This window comes from Trichoplusia ni, chromosome 24 (assembly GCF_003590095.1).
Source record: "Trichoplusia ni isolate ovarian cell line Hi5 chromosome 24, tn1, whole genome shotgun sequence".
In the NCBI taxonomy this organism is placed as follows: domain Eukaryota; kingdom Metazoa; phylum Arthropoda; class Insecta; order Lepidoptera; family Noctuidae; genus Trichoplusia; species Trichoplusia ni.
Window position 1 is genome coordinate 2,599,579 of NC_039501.1, and position 16,131 is coordinate 2,615,709.

General features: G+C 36.1%; 1 protein-coding gene across 10 annotated transcripts in view; it reads left to right on the plus strand.

Annotated features, from left to right (window-relative positions):
• The window catches only part of LOC113505203 (calpain-A-like), a 38,390-nt gene that overhangs the window by 15,115 nt on the left and 7,144 nt on the right, over positions 1-16,131 (plus strand). For 7 of the 10 annotated variants that reach the window (XM_026887802.1, XM_026887807.1, XM_026887804.1 and 4 more), the window contains 13 exons: positions 9,113-9,289; positions 9,776-9,894; positions 10,443-10,511; positions 10,867-11,001; positions 11,443-11,611; positions 12,172-12,353; positions 12,643-12,756; positions 13,063-13,169; positions 13,438-13,547; positions 13,837-14,033; positions 14,488-14,595; positions 14,865-14,907; positions 15,265-15,394. In XM_026887802.1, the coding sequence (XP_026743603.1) occupies positions 9,113-9,289; positions 9,776-9,894; positions 10,443-10,511; positions 10,867-11,001; positions 11,443-11,611; positions 12,172-12,353; positions 12,643-12,756; positions 13,063-13,169; positions 13,438-13,547; positions 13,837-14,033; positions 14,488-14,595; positions 14,865-14,907; positions 15,265-15,394 (1,660 nt within the window). Of the gene's footprint in view, positions 1-4,883; positions 5,889-9,112; positions 9,290-9,775; positions 9,895-10,442; positions 10,512-10,866; positions 11,002-11,442; positions 11,612-12,171; positions 12,354-12,642; positions 12,757-13,062; positions 13,170-13,437; positions 13,548-13,836; positions 14,034-14,487; positions 14,596-14,864; positions 14,908-15,264; positions 15,395-16,131 lie in introns of those variants that run through there. The other 3 variants (XM_026887800.1, XM_026887799.1, XM_026887801.1) reach the window with 3 other exon arrangements.

Below are 16,131 nucleotides of genomic sequence, written 5' to 3' on the forward strand. Positions count from 1 at the left end.
TGAAGCAGACTTATTCAAATTAGTTGCGTTTCGTAACGAAATAAGGTCATTATCTGACATTGAACTTGATAAAGATTACCTCATGTTATCGTTATGTTTTACACTTATCGCAATGTAGTATTAGTTGAACATACAAATTGAAGTGTCTATTTTCAGGAATTAGATAAGATATTATCAATCTATTTATAATGAAACACGTCTGATTTCTAGGTTGAAAATGCACTTATTTTGCACTTTTCTTTACTCTTGGCATATTGATCGTGGTTGTCACGTTCGCGATTTGGCGGAAGACAGGAAACGCCACTCCACATCTCCTCACCCTTTGACTCTTGGCTCTCAATTGATTTTGTCCAACACCACATTTCTGAAGCATGCGCTCACTCCAGTATGCACTTTCCTATTGCACATAGAATTCAATGTGTATATTAGAAAATCAGAATGCAATTCTACGTTTTTCATCATTTTGGAACTTTGATCAAAGCTTCTTAATTTAGGATCTTGGTATAAAAAAGTCGTTTGTCTTCCATGATGTGAAGAAAAGCATGATATTCACGAATGTTTGGAGGTATACGATTGATTTATAGATTTCAGTCCTTTTCATTCTAATAGATGAATCATATCCTATATGACGTCACAACCAGCAAAATAAATGATTCCGTCATAATTTTCTTGCGGCTTTACCAGTTTTTAGGTACGTCATGAATCAAAAATACTGTAAGGCCGTTCACTTTATTATGTTATGCCATGCCCAAGTACAATGTGACCAAGTTTGGAAGGTTAATTAATCTTAAGAGCATTGTACTTAGATAAGTTTCTATGAGATCATTAATATTTGATAATACGTAAGTGAGGGTGTAATATTTTTACGTTCAACGGTGTAGTTTGAGAACCCAATTAACATATGAATGATTAAAAACTCTTCCTCCCTCTTTTTATTTGAAATTTGCTGTGCCAGGCAGAGTCCATGATTTTTTCTGTGTCGTTTTATTTTTTACCACCATCAGTGGTAATAATTTTGAAAATTCCAAAGCCACATTATTTATGAGCTGCATATAGCAAGCAAGTTCTTTATAAGAAGTCTCGCTTTGAAAGATAATCAAACAAGCTTCTACAATTTCCTACATAGTCGTCTATGTATGTGAATGAATTATTACTTGCATCCCTTGTTTTCAACCTAACACAATAATGTGTCTCAAACTACGAAACATGTTTGACTAGAAATATCATTCGCGCGGCGCCAGCTACAAACACAACAGACTAATGACACGGGCCAAAATTATCTCAGCTTTTATGATCACAGCAAACGGTAGCACTTAATTGTTCGTGTAAAATACCAAGCGTAAACTCAACTATAAGTACGCTAAATAGTTTTCTTGTTGATATTTCATGTCATAAAAAATGTTGAAAACTCAATGATAGTCAGTTTCTCGAGTCGAAAATAAAATGCGGGAACGGAGAAATCTCAAATCAAATCAAATATATAATTATTGATTCGAAGTAATTGTTACAATGTTTTCCACCTTTAAAGTAAATTAAATTAATGTGCAATACAAGTGTTCTAGTTCGAGTCCTGTATCACAGAACACAGAGCCTTCCATTTAAATGAATATCATAAACAATGTATTGACTGACTGAAAGAAAAAATCTAACTTCTTTTCTTGTCACTGAAGCGCTTAAAAAGTAAATAAACAAAACCGTAAAATGAGTAATTACAAAAGACACTTGAAAAAATCTTGTGAACGAACCACTAATGTCCAATCAAATAATTATTCATAAAATATGTCACGTATTTTTTTCAATGTAGAAAACACAATTTAAATCATTAGTACACCGTTACTGAGAAACAGCGACATCGAATAGGTCTGACTGTTTGGCAAACCTCCAATAATCTAACGACTAGATGTACGGTACAGTTGAAATGTAAACATTATTTGAACTAGCGTGCCACGTTGAAATCTAGGAAATCTTGCACAATTAATTTTGTCGGCAGTAATGAATTGAATTACAAATAATATGTTTATTAACTTTATGTAATATGGTGACCCGTGCGCACTTCGTTAGACTATATTTTTGTGACAAATAATATAATCAAAGTTATTGATATGTATGACCCTCACAAAATTACGTGGTTTTTTATTGATATTTCCAAAATCAGTTCATCTACATTAACATGATCTCATTATGGATTGACGCCAGTGTTGACGCATTATGTTGTTATAACTATAACATTACCGTTCTCTCGGATGTCGGCTAACTCTTTACCAAATTTCATCAAAATAGTTTTAGTTGTTTATGCATGAAAAGGTAACAAATAAACATACACGAAAACACACTCACACACTTGCCTATAATATTAGTACGATAATCTTCCTCTTTGATGTCGTATAGTTTATTTCTACCTATACCAGAAGCGCTTGAGATGAGTAATGTGTGCAAGCTCTCAAAACAATATAGTAGTCACAGCAGACAGTACTCAGACGTGGGGTTGCTCCCCAGTCTAGACTAGCTGACCTTACTCGCCCCCGCATCGATCATTTATGAAATTTAACGGTATAACATGATGCCGGGGCGAAAAAGTAATTATTTACACAAATTCGAAGTATGACAAATTCTGTGAAAGCAACAGCTGAATCATAGTTTTTAAACAAGTCACTTATGAGTATCAATGTTTAGTTTTGGTAAATATATTTTAAGAGTTCCGTACCTCGAAAGAAAAAATAACGAAACCCTTATAGGATCACTTTGTTGATCATCTGTCAGCCTGTCTATCAAGACTTTGAACAAGTGATAATACCAAGGTGACATTACTATTAAATACTCCTCTCTACTGTCCCTTAACACCGAAATTTCTTCTAGGCCTTCTAGGCCAACGCAATCCTAAGACTCAACACGCGCAAGGGAATTCAACAGAATACTTCCCTGACGGGGTCCCTGAGGCACTGGTAAAGGAAAAATTGCTACGACCATAAATTTTCAGCAAGTTCGTTTAAAAGTCATGTAGTGAGGCAACACGAAATTTGCTTTCTCTGAAAAACTAATACATTATAAGTATGTTTTGCTTTGGCTACTAGCTGTAATATAATAAACACCACATAATTTAATCATTTTTGTTTACTCATAATGTGGTGGTAATTGAGGATAAAATTGTGCCAATAAGCAACTAGAATGCAAATAGCAGTTTATTGTTAATGTTGTTGCAAACAGTTCATTGCAAGTATTACCTATTCAATTCATTTGAATTATACTGAAAATATTGAAAACAAATTCAAATACATACGCGTGCGGCCCGTGGCTGCTAGATATTTGATACACACAAAACTCTCGTCTTTTCTTTCGGTAACGAATCATTTTACGTAAAATCCTTTTTCGGCGTTAGAATAACACTCACATACATTCCTCGTATAGTTTAATAACACCGATATTGAACCTTGAAATTGCAAAAAGCATATCTTATCAATACATGTGTCAATTATCACAATATAAACAACTCTGCCAACTGAGTCCAGTTCTGCTTACAAATAGATAAAACTCACCTTTATATCCTTAATTTCCTGTTAGAATTGTTTACTTAAGGGGTTTAGAACTCAATAACTCAGAATTTAGATGAAAATAGTCGACAACTACCTATGTAATACGACAAACAAAGTCAGCATTCAACTAAGCTAGTTCGTTCAACACGGTAAGCTATTGATATTGTTGATCATACTTGTTTAGCTTATTAAGTTAAAAGCCCTATTTTTTCAAACTACGAACAACGCAGTAATTATCTTTTATGTCACCATAGATTCGATGGGTTGATAAAAATGGGGCTGTCGCACACCACGCCTTAATAGTGACGAGGTGTCCCTCAGGGATCATCGTTAGGGTCCTAACTTTAATAATTTAATTAGTCAAGCGAGACATAGCTTTGGTACTGCTATATGTACATAATTTTTATAACCGAATATTGTAAATCGATAGGGTAATTACTTTTTTCAACTGCTGTACTATAAACTTATAAATCAATATTTGCAAATTAGATTATTTTATCCGTTTAAATCCCCACGAACCGACGTGAACCGAGTTTGACTCATCAAACAAAGATTTAGTAATCTATGCTTGCTTATTATATTCTAATCTTACCATCGGAAACAATCGTCGTTAAATGGTATTACCGATTTAATACGAAAACTGATTAACAGAATATGCTATTATCAATACAATAGAAAGCAGTGATGATATCTCAAGAGTTTACTTCATTAAACGTACACAACTCTATGCATTCCATTAATTGAAATAAAACACACAATAGAATAATAACTAAAATGTTTATAATATTTACCATTATCGCATAGCTTCCATTACACCGCTAGAACACCACAATTCTCTATGGGTTTCCGCCACACATACATACGTGTTTGTCCTTATGCCACTACATTTAACTAGCGTTATCAGAGGCACTCCGGCAGTCAATATTTTCAGTTATTACAGATACATAGTGCCGTGGACAGTGGGCTTTGTGAACCTTTAAACTTGTGTCGTGTCGTGACAGTTTTTTTAACAGTTTTTTTTTGTGTTGCAGTTTTGTTTTTAAAAACAAAAGTGAACTCCAATTCGTTTTTTGAGCCTTGTTGTTTGTATGCACTGAAAAATTAATATAAACATAATAATTTAATAGGGATATTTAATGTCATTTTCATGTTAACTGGATTTAGTTCTTTTTTTTATTTATGAATTGTATGAATCAAAGTTTGAATCTACTAATGAGAGTTTATTGTCTTCACTTAAATCGATATTCCTTTATTCTTCCAAGGCCGATTGTCGTCACAATCAGAGTTATTTGAATAAATCATTCGTCTGAAATAGCTCCTTAGATTCCAATTAAAAAAAAAACTTTTATTTACTCTGTTAATGTTTAATAAGTACTATTATTTAAACCTGGAGATGTAATCATCACATATTTTTTATAATAACGAGAAAACTACATTCGTTTTAAGTATCGTAATAAGGTATTTACTAGCGTATAAATAACAAACCTTACAGGAAAATAAAAGGGTTCATATTAGGTATTTATGGTTAGATAGCCATATTATTTCCTATTTTAGTACGCATACAAACAACAAAGTACCGTCTAATTATCCCTTTAAACGAATTATCAGACCTTGCACCAGAAACTCTGAAAAACCTTATAATTAAAGTTCATTATTAAATAAATACGGTGTATTTTAATACAACAGTTGATTAGTTGCCCCTGAAGCCTCAGCTCGTGAGCACAAAGTAAGATGGCCGGTGAAATAAAAGAAGATACTTTTGTTAAACTAAGTAAAGAGGAAATTGGTTATCTGAAAACGTTTTACTCCGATAAATCGGTGGCTAATGCTGCGGACGTATGGAAGAAGAAGTCAGTATCAATAGTGTCGCCAAAATCAGGCAGAATATTACGACAAAATAAACCAGAAAGGATATTGGGAAAAACTGAACAAAATGCCAAAGATTCTACAGGATTTTTTGCGAGATTATTCGAAGATTTCAAGAAAGCCAAAGTTTCCGACTACCCTTATCAACAATCTAACGTTCGGAGAAACAGTTCTTACAAACCATTCTGGGCAACGAAAGTGATTAATCCTACCCAGAAAACAAAAACTGAGGAGGCTGATTGCAACGTCAAAAGAATCAATACCGTTGAACAGAGCAATTTCGTTAAAAACAAAAGCATAATATTTGCTAAGGAAGTGATAGGTTCTCCTAAAGTGACTCTGACTAATGTTAGGGACAAGAATGGCTCGAAAGAATCGACTCCATCGAAAAGGTTGTCTTGTGTTGAACACCACAAAGAAAACAGGTTGAAATACCCTGAATACTATTGTGGAAGTAAAATGTATATGCCTACTGGTGAACAGCTGTATTGGGTTCGTTTTGTTCTATTCTCTTTATTAAAAACTATCTTGCCCATCTTCAATTCAATAACTAGACAATGTACGTTTTCGATGACCAAGGACTTTTTCCTTTAATCGTCTGACCCTACGACCACGGAGACTAGTCATCTGGTATCGTAGATTTGAATTGCCCAGTTTCTGTAGGGCTTTAAGATTATCATCTTTTCGTGTGATTGGTGCAGAAACCTGGTACCAGATTTTAAACAACCCCGCAGACCGAAGTAACGCATTACTAGTTTTTACTGTCAGGTGTAATGATATTTACCACATAAAATTATTCACTTCTAAAGACATTTACGAAATCAATTGTTAGCAACTCGATTGTCGCCGATGCAGGCCTCGCAAAACTCGCCTCTACACAAAAGGTTTACCCATCACTCTCATTATTTTTCTTCCGTACAATATTCAATTTTCTTTCATAGAATTCTTATCTGCCTGCTTTCTATTGATCCCTTGCTTCGTATTCTTCCTAACCACGATTTCGGAACACTGCCAAATAGGTCACAGCTAGGTTTGGACTAAGACATTGTTTACGACTTCCTAAACTGTCAGAAAAGTAGTTACTGATGTTATCTCTAGATCTTATGTAATACGTAAGCGTTACACGAAATTGTTTACAGTCAAGTTATTGATTAAATTAATTTATCTCTTAATAAACGGGAGTTTAAAACAATAATTCCTCAGCAATGACTTTTGCGAGTTGGTGACTTTGCATCGTTTGTTTTTCTTTGAGTATGGCAATGGTAATTTTGGTGTAAATACATTTGTGTAGTTATATAATAGTCGCTGTTAATTCATTTGTAGATTGAATCCCTACCAAGTGTTCAGAAATAGTAACAACAGAATACGGCTTCAGTTATCTCAAAGTGACTCAAAGAAATTCTAAATCACAAGGAACTTATTTTGTAATTTATGGTTTTCAGAAATATCCTACAATATTTGTTTCAGCTGTAAACTAACAGTTTAAACAAAGAACGGTTAAATTGTTTTTTGGGGAAAATATTAATTTGAAACAAACGCAAGCGAACAAATTATACTTTAAAATTTAATCACTAAATTAATAGGCACTGTTATCAATTTACCTCATAATATTAGTAATATAATTACTCTGGCAATAGGGTTAAACCCTGTTGTGCATTGACGCAAATTCTTTTGCAAGGATTATTTCACCTATACAATATGGCAGACTTGCACCTTCACATAGCAGACACCAAATCTACGTATAAGTTCTTACTTAATAAATCCTTTTTACGAAGAAGTAGATAAGAACATGTTACAAGCAGCAAAGTTTGTAAAATCACCGGCTTCACCTGAAAATATACTGTTTTGTATTTAGTGGAACGGGCAATAGCCCAAAGTTCTTTTCATATAACACTAAGACTGGTCATAGTTCTTGCAGATGATCGTTAAAACAAAACTATTGATGCTCAAAAGTGGTTACCAGCTCCAGCTATCTTCATATGGGCCGCCTTGACCTACCTTAAACCAATTAAACTAAAAAAGTTCACATTATATTCAATTGTTAGTGTAAGCAGTGGCGTGCACAGAGATTTTAGTCAGGGTAGGCAAAAAGAAACGGCCAAGTGCGATTCTGATTTACGACTCTCACAGTTGGTACAAAATGTAAAAAAAGGTTACCCATCAAATTCACGACCGTAACAAATGATGCTTAACCTCGATTTCTCGGTGATCTATGAAACTGTTTACTCTCTAAATAACTATCAACGTTCATGCCTACAGCCGAAAGACAGACGGACAGAAGGCCAGCCGGATTTAAAATGTTGTGCGGTAAACTTTGTAGTTACATACCTAGTGTACCTAGCCAACGTATTTGAATATTAAACTTTTACAGCTATCTTTTCGTCACATCATTTATCATTGAATCGCAGGTAGTCAATAACGTTTACATTTCTTTAAACTTTTTTCTATTGACAACATACCTATCGTAATATTGTAACCACGTACGTAAACACGAAAATAACCTTTTCGTTAAACAAAGTAGGTGAATCTTACCAATAAATCGTGTTAAAAGGTACTATATAGATATATTTCTGTATTTTTTTGTAAATAAGTTTAGATAAGTGAAATAATCTAAGTATAGTTTAAAATAAATGGATAGGGAAACAGAACAAGCGATTTCTCTGTATCTACGAGCAACTTGTTAGATTTAAATCATTATGTTTTCTACGTATTGTTTTGAACGATTGACTCACCTTTCTTAATTTATGAGATGTCTTGCGTAGTTTTATCTATTTCAAACACTTGTTTTTATCACAGAAAAATAGTTTTAAAATCGCACTTTTTGTGTTATGAGCACACGCCGTTTGAAAGTTCACAATTATTAATCAATTTTTCACTCTTTTATCGACTTACATCAAATAATTTAAAAACCAACGACCCAGAAAACGAATTATGACAAATGAAAACAAAAATGCATCGAAAAATATTGCGGCTCACTTTACGATAATCGCTGTCAAAACATAACCACAGATAACCGCTCATGTCATCCGCTGTCTTTGTCGTGGAAAGGCAGTGTCTCTTTTATCACACACACTAACAAAACGCAGACTATTTTGACATTGTGTGACAAATACGTATAGGAAAACAGACATAGACACATTGTCATGACTACGAGTCTGTCACACGCACACATGCTTAAAGTACCTACGTCACTGAGACATCGAGTTGAAGTGTCTTTCCAACGGGAAAACGGTGCCAGCGGCGGCGCACTTCGGCAAAAAAGTGTACTAATTTTGAAATATTGATAATCCTCCCTTGATAGATTATGTTACAACGTGTAATAGATAGATGGCGCTGATACGTGTTTTACGAATATTGTTTATTTTATGGATAGTAATTATGTACCTATAATATCTGAATTTCTCAGGGTAGGCAGTGTCTTTTTGTCTCTATGGACTGCACGCCACTGAGTGTAAGTGATGTAGTAGATGTAGTTCCAACTTTGTTTACAAGCAGCATCCGTGATTTATAAAGTACCCAAAATTGCGCGTCCAGCTCCTGACCTCCCTCGTATCTGATTGTCGTACCATAGGACTATTAAAAAGGGAGCTTAAATTACACCTGTATTTGCAGACACGCTAGTCCACTAATCAGCTGGTGTCTAGTGACGCAGGCAATCGGTCAAGAATACATCCTCAAAAAAATATGAAACTGATTTCAATCTAATTTGTCCACAGCTAGGTGAGACCCGTCCTTCATCGTTCGGTCCGGCGACGTACCAGGACTTCAAGGACATCAGGTCTCGCTGCCTAGCCGAGAACAGGCTGTTCGAGGACCCGGAGTTCCCGGCGGTAGACCGCAGTCTCTATTACAAGGAGAGGCTGGACAGGCCTATCACGTGGTTGCGACCTGGGGTGAGTTAAGCAAAAGCTATTCATTAAACGTTTTACAGTATGAAGAGCTGTATTCCCAAAATTGATAATGTGTAGGAAAGTAGTGGATTTAAATCTGGATTATCGTTTGAAGGAGGTTATACTAGTGAAGTCGCGGAGTTGAGGGTCCACAACTTCAATGCTTACGGCATTGAAGTTGTGGACCAAGTTGTTGTGTCAAACAGAATTAAACAATGGTGGTAGATCTGACAAGTACATCCCGTTGTAACTGGAGCAACATAAAATCTTACAGTAAGACTGTTAGTCGAATGTGCTTAAATCCCTGGAAAAATATTCATCAATTCCCGGAGTATTGCCGTGGTGGCCTTGCGGTTTGAATGCACGAGAAACAGGATCGAACCCAACGCTGGCAAAGTAAAAATGTTGACTTTTTCAAACATTGTGACAATACCCCATACTATATGGATCTGTGTTATGTGTTTTTAATTACATGATATCGGTTTTCAGGAAATCTGCGATGATCCGCAACTGTTCGTGGAAGGCTACAGTCGTTTCGATGTGCAACAGGGCGAGTTGGGCGACTGCTGGCTCTTGGCCGCTGTTGCCAACTTAACTCTTCATAGAAAGTAAGTAATACTGTGATTTCTTAAAAAATATTTAAAACACTGGCTTTTGGTGTGAGAAAAATGTCAATAGTCTTAAGTCTCATGTTCTGAGCTATTGTTGGGACTTTGCGGTAACACGATTTTACTAGGCTTTCAAGAACAAAAGAAAACCTTAATTTTGACGAAAATTAGCAACAGATTAAAATATGTAATATGTACAGTAGTGATGTGAGTGTAGATAGTACATGCATTTAGTAAGCTTGACCCAAATACAACAGAGTTATCTAATTTGCAGTGCTAATAACACATGTTATCTATGTCCTTCTATTGTATGTTTGATGTATTAAGGGTATGAATAAGACCGTGCCCGCGCTCGTCACATAATAATAATAATAAGTTTCATGCAGTCACACGTTGATGTAATACTTTATCTGTATGCAAATAAGTTATCTGAAGTTCAAGAGAAGGAGATGAGTGTAAGAAAATGTAAAGCCCATTCATACAATTGTTTTGAAACAAGAAATGATTGCTCTTTTGGAACTAATTAATGTGTTAAATATTTCTTCTAGATTGTTCTTCCAAGTGGTGCCTGATGACCAGAGTTTCGACGAGGAATACGCTGGTGTCTTCCATTTCCGGTAAGAGACTACCTAAATGGTTATCATAAAAATGGTTTATCATAAAACAGTAAGTCAATCAGTTTATAAAAAAGTCAAAAATTTATTAGAGATCCCTATAATATGACATCAAATTCTATTGGATAACACATAGGTAACAAAATCCCTGAGCAATATTAGTTTTGAACCCGTTTTAATCTCGCTGTTTAGCAGTTCCTCACTGCACGTTGGTGATTCCGGTTTTTAATATTTGTTACCTAATATTAAGGGCTCGTACAACGTGTTGTAATGTATTTAAAGTTTTAAGAGAATCGACTAATGTAATAATAAAAATATAATGATAATACATGTAGTTATAGGATATGTTTTTTTCCAGTTTCTGGCAGTATGGTCGCTGGGTAGACGTTGTGATCGACGACCGCCTGCCGACGTACCGCGGCAAGCTCGTGTTCCTGCACTCCTCCGAGAGGAACGAGTTCTGGAGCGCGCTGCTAGAGAAGGCCTATGCCAAGTGAGTTGCTGTACACACTTTTAGTAATAAAAATCGATGCATATCATACTGTAATTAAAGATATCGTAATTATCTTCATAAAAAAATGTAAGCGTGAAAATGTTCAGCTTAACTGATAGCCGAGTGGTTACGGTCGTCACGACGAACCAGCTGTGCGCGACGTGACGCAGGTTCGATCCCCGCGTAATACAAGAATTTGTGTTGTCTAGTAATGCACAAGGATTCAATTCCTTAAAGGTTGTTTTTTTTTTCAAAATCCTCTTTTACAAACTTCTGCCAGCGTTGTTTTCCTTTTGTATAGATTATATTAGTTATACTTTTATACATTAAAGCTTATTCTTATCGTCCCTAAACTTTGACTTCTATTCCCGAAACTCTTCAGCTACCTTTGAATCCTTACCATATTAAGCTGACCTACTTCTCAAACCCCAATCCTTTCAGACTGCACGGTTCATACGAAGCCCTAAAGGGCGGGTCGACATGCGAGGCCATGGAGGACTTCACCGGCGGAGTCACAGAGATGTACGACATCGCCGAGCTGCCTCCCAACTTCTACACCATACTGCTCAAGGCCTACGAGAGGAACTCGCTCAGCGGCTGCAGTATTGAGGTAAGGAAGTATATATTGTCACAATATGTCTCATAGTAGAGTAAGTTTGAGATTATAATAATTGTCATTTGTGTCCTCAACTGTATTGAGGTTGAAAATGTTATTGTTTGTCTGTGTATTGAAACTTCTCTTCAAAAAATTCCAATGATTTTGTTGAAATTGGCACTGATTAGTATCCACATTAAAGATATTAACGTCGAAGGTGAAGCCTTCGTGCTCTGTCAGTAATGGTTTATTGCAAAATATACAAAATGTCTGAGTATGTAGGTAATTGATTACTTTAATTCTTAACTCTACGAAAGATGAATGATGATGTTATAAGGCTCAAAATCAAAATATTACTATATACTGTACTAGTTGCATGGTTCCAAGGTGTCATTCTTATGGAGAAGAACCGGCAAAAACCATAACACCATAAGTCACTCTTTCCAAAATAAAATATTAGTATCGTATATATGACTAAATCATGAAGTGGTTTTCCGTATACCGCTTGTCACAAATAATTATTGATGTAAAATTTTTGTTACCATCATATTCAACATATCCTTATCGTATTCCAGCCCGACCCGAACATCTTGGAGGCGGAGACCCCGGCGGGGCTGATCCGCGGCCACGCGTACTCCGTGACCCGCGTGAAGTACGTGGACATCGAGACGCCCGGCCGCAGCGGCAAGATACCGCTGCTCAGGCTCCGGAACCCCTGGGGCAACGAGGCCGAGTGGAACGGGCCCTGGAGCGACAAGTGAGGGGGACTTTATACTCTCATTTTTCATCACATTTTCCTCTTTCACACAACGCCATCTAGTCACAAACCAAACAAAGCTTGTACTTATGAGTACTAGAAAACTGATAAACATAATCGTATATTTCTTAATAAGTACACATTATAAATAAATTATAGTTAGATACTGAACAAATTATTGTGCTCATCACACAAACATTGAGTGAGAATCGGTATAGCAATCAAAGCCAAAAACCAGAAGAGCAACAAGCCAAGCGCAATATTTTAATAACGTACTTCTGTTTAACAGGTCACCAGAATGGCGATTCATCCCGGAATCTGAGAAGGAAGAGTTAGGCCTGACGTTCGACGACGATGGTGAATTCTGGATGTCTTACAAGGACTTCGTTAATCACTTCTCCAGGTATTACTACTCTACATTTTAAACCACGTCATAACCCTAAACGATACTTTGAGCGTGATATGCTGAGACAGAGATTATATGCTGTAACGCCTGTAACTGACATGAATCTTTCTCTATATCTAGAACTTTTAAGATGTAAGACGTTTCAAAATAGTAAATAACTAATTTGAATCCTAACTAGCAGCACTGATTTTATTATAAAGATTAAATTCCATAGATTTTTGGTTTTAAAAAGTCAGTGTAAGACAGAAAATTTAATTTTGTTCTCTTCTTAAAGAAAATTAAAATATATGTACTTTTTTATAGAGTGGAGATCTGTAACTTGAACCCGGACTCCTTAGACCCTGAGGAGTGTCCGGAGGGCTGCACCAAGAAATGGGAGATGTCCGTCTTTGAGGGAGAATGGGTCAGAGGTAACTACTTTGTGTAATATCTTATTATTTTCTGTTGATGATATTATTTTTCACGGGATGTATACATTTGAAGATATGTACAGTTGTTTTACACGTATATGGTATACAAAATATATTAGTTTTTCGAGATATCAATAAAATACTCATTTATAGGATCAGATATACCTCTTGTTGCCAAAAACAGATAGCTCAAATTTACATCACTTCTCTTTCGCGTCATTAGTTAAAAAGGTACAACAATAACACAACCCTTACCGTATTCTTACAGGAGTGACGGCGGGCGGCTGCAGGAACTACCTCGAGACATTCTGGCACAACCCGCAGTACACCGTCACTCTCACAGATGTCGACGAGGGGGACGACGAGAACAAGTGTACCGTAAGTACTGGTTTTATAAATATAGTTGATGAACAGGGAGAATACTGGCGTTTTGATATGTTGAACCTTATTGAGTGAAGGATAAGGTTCATTTTGACACCTTTTACTTAAGTTTTAAAAAAAGTGTGTTATAAATTCAGAATATTTATTTATTTGGAGAAATAAAGACGACAGAATGCCACCGGACTAAGCCAGAATAGTCGCTGGTCAGGGGTTTTATTTTCTCTGAACTATGGAAAAGTATAAGGAAAAAAATTTTTTTTTTTATAGTATCACTGTTTCCCTGCAGATAATAGTAGCCCTGATGCAGAAGAACCGCCGCTCGCAGCGCCACCAGGGCCTGGAGTGCCTCACCATCGGCTTCGCGCTGTACCGCCTCCCCGACTACGGCCACGTGCCCAAGCCGCTCGACATCAACTTCTTCAAGTACAACGCGTCCGTCGGCCGCAGCCAGGCCTTCATCAACCTCAGGGAAGTCAGTGCCAGGTCAGTGCTCAATACTATGTGGACTCCATTAGCGGCAGCGGGATTGTCCAAAAGGGTTAAAACGGCCCGGTACAAGAAGGGTAAAGAAAATAACATTTGTGGGTTGTAATCAGTAAATATCCCACACTCCCTTCCACTCAACCCAAAGGGAAAAGAGTCATTTGATGATTTCCCATCCACAAAAAAGTTGTTATTCAGTATTATGCAAGCATAAATAATTCTGTATCATTTGAATATGAAGTGTCGCTGTGTAAGCTTATGTAGTTATCCAGACTATCAGCAATATTGCAGCCGTTTTAAATTGAAAAGGTAACAAACAAACACTGTCGAACTCGCCTTTATAAGATTATCGTAACCTCAAGCGATTATAGAGTAACCAATACAAATAAAAATAATACCGCCAAACAATAAATCTGGATTAAAACTCTCTCTCATGCTCTACATTACCCACTAGATTCAAGCTGGACCCGGGCAGCTACGTCATCGTGCCGTCCACCTTCGAGCCCGACGAGGAGGGAGAGTTCCTCGTGCGAGTGTTCTCCGAGAAGAGCAACAACATGACGTTAGTGTTCTATACTTATTTATATAGTTTAACAAACTGTGCGTGTCAAAGCTCTGTCTGACAGACTACCCGTTTAGAAAATGATTTATAGTAGAGATTCAATTTCTACCTTATCTTCATCCTAATAAGTTCCCACTATCAAGAAAATAATTTGTTATTTTCTTGATAGTGGGAACTTTGTACACACTGGGTACACAATTTTTTTTATTTGTTCTTTGTTTGTTCTGTGAAAGTATTACTTTTAGTAAAACAACAAATTTATGTTCCAGAGAAAACGATGAAGACATCGGCATGGGCGATGTTGATGACAGAGTGAGTATACTTATAACTTTGTGTAGATACAATTATTACCTATGACTCGAATTATTTTGATGAGTGCGATAAAAAGCGTTCCGTATTCATAAATATCTATTTAGTAACGTTCATAACTAAGACTTGTCGTCGGAGGCAATCATCATGAGCAGACGGCGTGAGAACTATTCTGCTCCCTCGTCTGCCTTCTCGCAGCAAATAAACACGCTCACAAATTGTATCAAAATAAGTTGCTGGTTCCTAAGAAACTCTAATTAACCTTCTTTAATATGGTAATTATGAAACCCCGTTCACAGCAAAACCTACTTTTAAATGTATAGACGAGTTTTAAACTAATAGTTTCAAATATTATGTTAGGTAAAGGAGCAAGAGCCTCACCCCGAGCCGGCGGACCCAGTGCGCGAGTTCTTCACGCGCCTCGCCGGCAGCGACGGGGAGGTGGACTGGCAGGAACTCAAGGAGATACTCGACTACGCCATGCGGGAGGGTAAGTACTGCACACTCATATCATATTATTGTAAACAATATAAAATAACTAAGTTTGTTTTAATTTTATGATGAATTTTGATAGACTATTCGTTATTTCTTAAAGAATTTTACGGTTAGTAAGATGAGGATCGGTAGGATTACACGATATTATATAAATTTAAGTAATAAAGCCCTCTACTGCCGAAGGAATTGAAATCTTATCGTTACAAATAAGACTTTTTGCTTACAAATTATTAATATTACAAAAAACTTATAAAGAAAGTATTAGCTTAATTAATCCTACACAAATTGAAGAACTTGATTTGTGCTAAGTTGTGTTGATTTCAAAGAGTGCTTTAAAAACACTATTAAAATTACATTTCTCATCCTCATAAATAATCGTAACGAAGCCACGTATACACATCGGCACAGCGCTTTTTTACACTAATACCTAGACAAAACTAGTGTAAAAAGATTTTATTTATTTTGTTTTTGTATAACATGATTAATATTCGTCCCTGATTATACTAAAATGTGTTTTACGAAAAATGCCAAATACTCAAACAGAGTTGCTATCCCAGTTACTCTAAAGATTCAACACACATACTTGACGACTTTAGATTCTAATGACACTACTAGTATCGACCTTTTGAACATAAGTTTGTGTCATAAAAGTAGCTTAAATATCTTTAAGTCGTTAGATATAAAGACTTGTGTTGCCTCATATAAGGTACTAAGGGCCTTAGAGTGACAAGG